This window comes from Chaetodon trifascialis, chromosome 3 (genome assembly GCF_039877785.1).
Source record: "Chaetodon trifascialis isolate fChaTrf1 chromosome 3, fChaTrf1.hap1, whole genome shotgun sequence".
In the NCBI taxonomy this organism is placed as follows: Eukaryota; Metazoa; Chordata; class Actinopteri; order Chaetodontiformes; family Chaetodontidae; genus Chaetodon; species Chaetodon trifascialis.
This window is the reverse complement of record NC_092058.1, coordinates 8,258,665-8,267,513: the sequence shown is the minus strand read 5'-3', so window position 1 is coordinate 8,267,513 and position 8,849 is coordinate 8,258,665. Positions and strand designations below refer to the sequence as shown.

At 37.9% G+C, this 8,849-nt stretch overlaps 1 protein-coding gene and 1 long non-coding RNA gene across 2 annotated transcripts; one reads left to right on the top strand and one right to left on the bottom strand.

The window, feature by feature from the left end:
- On the top strand, positions 1-7,230 carry sycp1 (synaptonemal complex protein 1). Its single transcript, XM_070959092.1, has 33 exons — positions 1-129; positions 386-470; positions 563-606; positions 713-877; positions 1,006-1,073; positions 1,207-1,280; positions 1,367-1,425; positions 1,549-1,615; positions 1,800-1,873; positions 1,960-2,068; positions 2,310-2,404; positions 2,477-2,661; positions 2,754-2,821; positions 2,901-2,962; positions 3,078-3,194; positions 3,300-3,404; positions 3,566-3,669; positions 3,775-3,892; positions 4,000-4,070; positions 4,149-4,230; positions 4,332-4,394; positions 4,480-4,542; positions 4,625-4,687; positions 4,793-4,909; positions 4,994-5,104; positions 5,197-5,289; positions 5,388-5,462; positions 5,556-5,642; positions 5,735-5,878; positions 6,534-6,599; positions 6,689-6,793; positions 6,881-6,946; positions 7,070-7,230. Exons 1-33 carry the CDS (start codon positions 1-3, stop codon positions 7,208-7,210), a joined length of 3,075 nt encoding a protein of 1,024 aa, XP_070815193.1. The 3' UTR covers positions 7,211-7,230.
- Positions 7,231-7,649: 419 nt separating this feature from the next.
- On the bottom strand, positions 7,650-8,849 carry LOC139329422 (uncharacterized). The gene is made up of 3 exons (XR_011602066.1): positions 8,345-8,849; positions 8,098-8,250; positions 7,650-7,990 (listed from the first exon to the last, which is right to left on the bottom strand). It is a non-coding gene; the product is annotated as an uncharacterized lncRNA (long non-coding RNA).

The following is an 8,849-nucleotide window of genomic DNA, read 5'->3' as shown; positions in this document are numbered from 1 at the left end:
ATGGAAAAAGACGGCAGTTTTAACTTCAAACTGTTGGTACCTCCATGGGTGAATAACAGACAGGTATCTGCTGTTCGACCTCAAGAAATCGTTGAGAACTGTGGTGATTTCATGAATACATTGCAGGAGGTAAGTTAAATTAGCCTATGTTCAACGAACAGTAAATACTCATGAATGAAGAAACGCCATAGCACTTTGTTAGTCCAGCACTGATAATAATTAGCTAACCTTTTACCACCAATGAGTCCTGTATGGTTTGTACACTTGTGGGCTTTGTTTTCCTTGCTGTAAGCTGAAAGCATTAATGAATTGAGGCAGCTGCAGTCTAAGAGGCAGTATTCATTAATACATATGACGATTAAGCGGAATTGCTGTTTCCCCCAAGGGTTACAGTAAATATTTTGCCAAAGAGCAGAGCATGACTTCCTCCACTACAAGTATGACTGCAGCCAGTAAACCAGCCAGACAAGGTATTTTCAATGAAACTACACCGGCTACATCATTTCAACATAAAAAGTGTCGTAAACCTTTTGATAAATTCATTATTGTCTCTCTGTAAAAGAATTCCCCAGGATGAAAGCCGTGCCGCCTATGGAAAAGGACGAGGTAGTATTTTCATTGTACAATAACGTCAAGCATGAATAGGATGGACTTGGCCTTTGCAATGTGGCTGTTCTAAAGTTTACTTCCTATCATTGTGGATATTCCCCAGAGTAATTGCAATCCTGGACAGCTTTATTCTAAGCTGTTTGATGAAGTTGAGAAAATGAAGTGTTGGAAGGTCAGAGTTGACACCGACGCTGTGGAAAAGGAAAGGAAACTGCAAGAAAACAAAAGAACTATTGAAACTCAGCGCAAAGCCATTCAAGAGCTGCAGGTGTGTGCCACAGTGACAGGTTTTCTCAACATGTATACACAGCATTCTTTTTTTCTGAGAAGAATAGCATACTCTAACACCATTTAATAGCTAAAGTGGGATCAATCATGTGTGTTCTGTCTCTGCAGTTTGGAAATGAAAGCCTTAGCATAAAGCTGGAGGAACAGATCAGTGAAAATGAGGATTTGAGGAACAAGTATGGATGTTGTTTGTTTGAAAGTCCTCTGAGACACGGTAGATGTGCTCTGTAAAAGCCAGATAAACATGACAATCTGATTTTTAAATCGAAATATTTTTCTGTTTATTTTGTTCACAAATTTTAATTGCAGGAACAATGCAACAAGGAACATGTGCAATATCCTCAAAGACACTTTTCAGCGGTCAGCTGAGAAAATGCATTTATGTAAGTTTTAACCTGCCATATTATTAAGGTGTACAAAATAAATACACATCGCTGCATGTTTTTTAACCAGTCTTTGCTTTCTGTAGTTGAATCAGAAAGACAAGAAACACATCAACTATTTATGGAAAATAGTGAAGGCATTCAGGTAAAACACCCCTAATCTATATCATAATGAAGTATTCTTATTAGTGATAACTGTTGGCCAGTTTGTAAAACAGTAGGATGTAACGTTTGATGGTCAGTTTACAAGTAACTTTTTTTTCTGTAGAAACTTATCACAGCATTTGAAAGCCTTCGCACTCGAGCAGAAGCTGATCAACAGGAGATGCAGAAAGGTTTTGTTTTTCGAATGACTGTGACGCTTTTCACTATAATAACTCCAAATCTCACATCTTAATCGGTCAGAAATAACATGAATAAATAAATATTCATTAAATGGCATAAGAAGATTATTGATAGGTTGACAAGCAAGAGAACACGTGGACCAGAAAGACAATTAGCTATTTTATCTTCTTTCAGTCAAAGAGGGCTTGCTGCAATTTGAAGATCTAAAAGAGAAATATCATCAAGACTGTAATGTGAAAGAGAAAGAGGTTAGTAAAATCAAATCTTCAGATACGTTTATTTGGGAACTGAATGGAACTACAAGTCCAGACAAAAATCAACTCTGAATTCACAGGTTGCAGTGCTTCAAACAAAACTCAAGGAAAAGGAAAAAGAACTCCAAAAAATCCTGTTTGACTTCCATGAAACCCAGAATCACTGCAGACAGCTGCAAGAAGCAACAAGTAAGATCATGATTACAGCAAGCTAGCAAATGTGTTTTTGTTTTTATTTTGTTTATCAAAATAGTTTTGTCAATTGTCCCGTTTATGAAAAGGACATAAAATATGCCGTACTATAAAACTATAAAATAGTTATGCAGTTTTTTTACATTTTCTTCAATGAACAGTATTAGAACACTTAATCATTTGAAGGAAACTAGAGAATGATAGAAAAGAAATCGTTAAATATTTCCTGACTCTACAGATGAACAATATGAACTTCTCAAAAGCTCAAAAGCCGAACAGGAATCTCTTCTTCAGGAGCTGCACACTGCAGAGCAGCGCTGTAAAGAAACTGAAGTGAGTGTCCGTAAAACTGGGCTCCGTTGATTAAATTATTTTCTTTGATTGAAATGTTTTTGCTTCCCTCAGAAAAAATGTGAAGCTATTGCTGCAAAGCTGGAGCAAAATAAAGAAGAATATACAGAGATGATTCAAACCAAAGACTTGAACTTGAAGGAGCTCAGCAGAGTTAAAAAACAACAAGCAGAGCTGCTGGAGCAGATTCAGACAACTATTCAGGAGCTACAGCATTCACTAGCCTTAGAGACACAGAGGTAAAATGAACTGCTGAAAATTCACAACATTGTCCTGATTAAATACAGTTTTTCCTCATTCCCTTATGTTCCTGTTATGACTCATTTTCAAGGGCCAAGGAACTTGGGGATAAACTTATGGCAAGCAACAAGGAACATGAAAGGAGAGAAACACTTTTAGGTAAGCCTCACTGACTGAAATATGTACATATTTTTATTTGCTGCTATGTCAGGATGAAAGAACATGTTTCACTCAACAGGAGAGACCATGGAGCAGAGTGCAAAGAAAGATGGGCAGATCAAAATCCTCGAAGATGAACTGGTAAAGTGTATTTTAATCATCTAGACGAGCTCATTCTTTGCTTCTGTACCATTCATTGTAGTCTGAACACTGCAGAAGATGGCTTGATGACACAGTATGCTATTCATGTCCTTAGGACAGAAAATCAAACACTATTGAGTCCATGAAGGGCAAGATTGATGTCGCTGAAGTCAGAGTGGAGGAACTCACTGCTGAGCTTTCAAGGAAAACTACAGAAGCTCTGTTATTAAAGGTGATACAAATAGTCACCTCAGAGGGAAAAAGGGTGTTTATTATATAGTGTAATGCCGATACCTGAGAATGTATGCTGCAGATCCTTCATTTTTTATTGATACAGAATGAAACAGAGCTTGCCTTTGCTGAAAATGATCTACTGAAGAAGGCCTGTGAAGCTGCTGAAAAGGCACAGGAAGATTTCAAAGAGAAGTCCACAGTGACAGAGGTTTCTACGTTATTTTTCCTCTCTTGCTGCACTTGTCATATTTTACCTATTCTTTAACCTTTATGGATATATTGTTTTTCTAATTAATAAATGTTCACTGATATTGTGTATTGTGTACAATCCATTGCTTCACAGCATCATGTTTTTATATATTCCTGCAGGTCAAAGTGCAGGAGCTAGAGGAACAATTGTTCACTGAAAAGAAGAAAAATGAAGAACACACCTTTCAGATGGACCAACTGAGGAAAGACATGATACAGCATGAGTACATTTTTGAAAGCTAGCCATTCCATAATATTAGCATGTACAGTAGAATATTATGTGAGACTCTTGTAAACACCTAATTTGTCTAATTTGTGTCATCTTTAAGAGTAAAGTTCAAAGACCTGTTATCCAGCTTTAATGAGCTTCAGTCTGAGAAGACAGCCATTCAACAGCAGTTCAACAGTGGATCTTCTAATGTGAAAACTATTGAGGCGAAAATGAAGGTCTGAATTATCCAATCAAATGTGATAGATTTCATTGAACAGCAGCTATCTGCATTAGGTGTCAGATTTGTTTCACAATTATTTGAATAACAAATTTGACTGTTCAGGTGAGTGAGGAGAAGGTCGTGAGGCTCACAAGAGAAATTCAAAGACTGGAAGAAGAAAACAATTGTTTACGGTGAGTTTAGACTTTAGAGACTTAAAGTGTCACATTGTGTAATTTGTGTAGAAATTTACTTTTCATATTTCCATTCAGAGAGGAAGTAAACTCCATCAGAACCAAAGTCCAAGGGGAACATCAGGCGACTGAGACTCTGCAGAAAAAACTGGACGAAAATGTAAGTATGCCAACTAAACTATTTGTCAATAAAACACAAGAAAGACACCTGCTGTTCTGAAAATGTTAAATTATGTTTCATTTGTTTCTTTTTGTGCATAGTGGGAACATCTGCAGGAGGAAATCAGAGAAAAAGAAAAACAAATCAAAGCTGTGGAAACAAAAGTGATTATGAAACTGAAAATTGAAAATGCTGTTATTATTGTTGATTATATTCTTGAAGAAGAAAATGTTTGTTTGTTTTTTTTAGCTGTGTAGCCTCAGGAAAAAATTTGAAATTAAACTTAAAGCCCAGGAGGAATACCAGAAAGAGGTTAGTGATGACTCAAACTGTAGACAGACAACAGGATGCCCATGTTATTTATTCAGCTAACATTTCATTTGGATATTTCCAGAATAAAATGCTAAAGAAACAAATAGCAAAGGAGGTTGCAAAATCCAGTAAACTTGAAATTGTGGTATGTTGATAGTTTTTTTTATCTTCCAGTTCTTCATATTGATATAAAACGTTTAATTCAGTAAGTACAACCCTGTGTGATGTAGACGGTTGGTTTTGTTTTTAGATCAACAGTCTTCACGAGGAGTCCCAAAACCTTGAAAGACTAAGTGAGGAAAACCATCAGAAATTGCTGAAGGATCTTGAGTCCAAATCAACCTCTGCAGCAGAACTTGAGAATGAGGTCATTTGTATGATGTCATCTTATTTGTCACATTTTTACCACCTCAGAATAAAAAATTAAGAATGAAACCACATTGTCTAACAGGTACAGCAGCTCAGATTAACGGCAGCCGAGGCCATCAAGAATAAGGAAGACGTAGAACTCAAGTGTCAACAAAACATAACAGATATGGTCGCTCTGATGGAAAAACACAAGGTAAGGTCATCAAAGTATATGTTTGGCTATCTGAAACTGGTCTTGTGCAGTATTGCATTGGAAAGAACTTGTTGCTATTGACTTGTTACTAGAGCCGCTATGACCGGATGGTTGAAGAAAAGGATGCAGAGCTTGATGAGAACAAGAAGAAAGAGATGGAGGCTGTTGCCCTTCGGAGATCACTGGTATGATACTGAAACACAGTGAATTAATGTTTAATAACTTAAAAAACGGTAAGATGATAAGTGTTTGCCAATTGCCAAAACTAAATTCCTAAAATCAGGAGTTGGACCTCGAGAAGCATAAGACAGAAGTTGATCAGCTGAAGCAACAGCTGAAGACGGAAGTGACACAGAGGGTAGGTCCTCCTTTGAGTCCATTAGTTTTGGGCTTTTTGCTGAAACAGGTTGTACTTGTTCACTCTTTGAGAAACACTTTTCATTACTATTAGGAAAAGCTGCAGAAGGAGCTCGCTGCTCTGAAGAAAGAACTTACATCAAAGAAAATCACTCAGCTCTCAGAAGTAATGAACAAGCAGGTACAAAATTTGTACATTAGCAAGTAGGCCATCCCTTTGATTTCAATTTGGTTTGTCGTCACTTAACCAAGGATTTATCTTGAAAATTCCAGTCACCTGCCTCGAACTGTAAACAAGGGCGATGTTCAGAGACTCCAAACGGCTCTTCAAAGAGACACGTGTATGACTTCTCCAAGACCAGGAAAGCTCCCTCCGACAGCAAAGATGATGGAAGAGCTGCAGTTATGAAGAAAGCTGTGAGTTTAATCTACCAAACATTTTTAGATAGGGTGAGCCCAGTGTCTCGTGTCAGGCACATTCTTTACTGTTGAGGTGAGTTGGAGATCAGATCATTTCATTTTGCGTTCTCTTTTGCATTTTCATGTTCAAGAAAGGTTGAGTGAAAATACTGTAGACATTGTGTATTGCCTCGCCTCTATGCCCCATTCAGACCAACGTCACTTTAGGGATGCCAGCTTGTATCCTTTCACTGTTTTTGTACAAACATAGTGTCCATTATTCACCTAAATAGTGTGTGGAGAGAAAGAAATTGAAAGTGTGTGTGTGTGTTTGTGTGCACACACCCATGTGTATGCAAAGGCTGTGTATTTATTTGCATTTGTGTGTATTGTCATCTCAGTGTACACTCTATGTCAACAGTGATGATGCACTGTAAACATATCACTATAGACTAACTGAATGATTTAAAGTCTTCTGTGGTTAAGGAACCTGACTGAGTCTGTGAGAACATCAGGTGGAACAACACCAAAGACTAACATAGACGTTTTAATCTGTTCATAAAGGAAATAGTGACTGCCAGTGATGAAGACCTGTATACCATAAGAGTTCAATCTATGTGATTGTGTGTTGTTGTAGCATTCACTGAACTCTGCCATTGACTTTTCATCATAGGAAATTCACAATGAAGACCTGAAAACCCCAATAACTAACAGAGTTGGCAGAACATCAAAGATCAAAGTAATATACAGCATTGTTCTGACATTTTCCAAAATGAGTAAAAATATGAATGACTTTCGCTGACATTTACTCTTTGAAATCCCTCACAGTCCTACAGAATAAGGACACCTCCCTCTGCTCAGGCAGCCTGCTGGGGGAAGCAGGTCATAGAGCTTGACCCCAAATCTGACAGCTCTGATCAAAACGATATCTTGGTGAGTTGTGTTTTTATTGGTTGATGGTTTATTTGTCAGAAGTATATAAGATTCACTGATTTGGCTTTCTGTTCCTCTTCTTGGTAGAGCTTTGTGAGTGTACGTGCTCCTAGTTTTTCTGCTCCGCGCTGCAAACTCAATATTTTGCAAAAGGTAACGTGACTGTGGCGGTGTAATTGCATTTCAACGTTATATTCATGCATTTCATGCATGGCCAAAGAAGGACAGTTCATTAATTTGTGAAAAATTTGGATCAACTTTTATTTTTCTTGTCAGATCCAGAGCCCTGTCACTCATAAATCACCAGGGAACTCCCTGAAGCTAGCTGCAATGAAAAGGATGAGAGATGCTGGTTGGACTGCTGTTACTGGCTGTGACAAGAAAAAGAAGAAGAGCAATGAAAAGATCTTTGCATAAATAGTGCCGATACAGGTCAGATAAAGAATCAATCATAACAATATTAGACAGGTTTTGGTGTTTGTGCATAAATGTAGTACTCTTAAGGGTCTGATAGACCATAATCACAACAAGTAGATTTATCTCTGAACCTGCAAAGAAAGTATTGTCGCAGGTCAGCTGAACAGTATTGTTAGCAGAAAGATTTAGGTGTTAATCTGCAATCTTAATCTTGTTTGTGGTTTGAGGAAGACTTTAAGTGACTGAAGTCACCCTCTGGTACTTTTATCATCCGTGGTGTTAATGTGAAATGTCATTTATTCAGCACAAGTTTGTTTTGTTGTGTGGGAAAAGGTGTAGTTGTTTGGTATAATTATTATTATTATTGTTATTATTATTGTATAGAAAATGAATACATTCATGTGTCCTAGTATTGAAAGTGTTTAAGTAAAAACAGCGTTCACATGAATCAGCTTTGTCCTTGTTTGAATGTTCTGCCCGTCACCAGTTTCCCTTCCTTCTTCTTCCATCTGCCTCTGATGAGGAATTTGAATTTCACTTGGATGAAACTTCAGTCTTGAAATTGTACTAATTGGCGGATGAGGAAACTTGGTTTTGTCCATGCTTGTCGAGCACCAAAAGTACTTTCAAACTGTAGGAACTGTCTCTCTCTTTAATGAAGGAACTCGAGGCGGAATTGAGATTCGTCTGTTGAGACTGTTGGTACATTGTCGTATATTGGATGGCCATCATAAAGTCCTCCAGAAATTACAAGTGTGTCATCATCTGCCACATATTGATCTGTTGAAAATCAATATTAAATAGAACAGTAATTAAATAAGCATTTGTAACTGCTAATAATAGTCAGAGTAGTTTGTGTTGAATGTATGATGAGGGGAACTCCTTACCTATGCCATCAGTGTTGTTAAGAGGTTGATGCAAGTATTGGATTTTATGTTTGCATTTGTGAAACATGAACCCAACCAATGTCACAGCAAACACTCCAAGTACAACACTGAAGAGAATAGTCATATTCCTTTCTTGAACATTTAGTTGCAAAGCTAGTAAGACAGGAAAAAAGGAAACAATTAGTTTTTTGCCAGTTAAATATCAACCATAACGAACAATTAATAGGACAGGAAACCTGATGCTTACCTTGTGTGGCTCTGCCCAGCGAATCTGAGGTCGTGTTGACAGTTTGAGATGAATTTGCAGTTGTTATTACTGTAGTACCCGGTGTACTTATGTAAGTCTCTGTTGTCTGCTTTGCTGGTGTTGTCATAGCAGTAAATGTTGGAGTGTGAGTGGCAGGTGTCGTGGTCGTCGGTGATGTACTCTTTGTCACAGGAGTCGTGATGGTTGTTGACTGAGGACTCTGGAAGTGGCTCGTGCTCTGAGGTGTGGCTGCTGTAGTAGGTCTGGTGAATGTGTCATTGTCCTTGGGTGTGCTGGTAAATGGAGTTGTGTTCTCGGTCACATTTGAGATTACAGTTGAGTGTACAGTAGAGTTAGATGGAGTCACCGTAACAGTGGTGTGTGTCAGGTTTGAATCAGACTTTGCCATTGTAGGTATGACCGTCAAAGTCGTATGTTCTGTTTGTGTCACAGCAAAAGAAAGAGCCAGAAGGAAACAAGCCAGGGTGGCAAAGATGGAATCCAT

Bases quoted from the DNA above. Each gene is read 5' to 3' on its own strand.
- sycp1 (XM_070959092.1), top strand. From the start codon at position 1: ATGGAAAAAGACGGCAGTTTTAACTTCAAACTGTTGGTACCTCCATGG. The intron at 1,874-1,959 runs GTTAGTAAAATC...CTGAATTCACAG, and splicing joins GTAATGTGAAAGAGAAAGAG to GTTGCAGTGCTTCAAACAAA. The intron at 3,670-3,774 runs GTACATTTTTGA...GTCATCTTTAAG, and splicing joins AAAGACATGATACAGCATGA to AGTAAAGTTCAAAGACCTGT.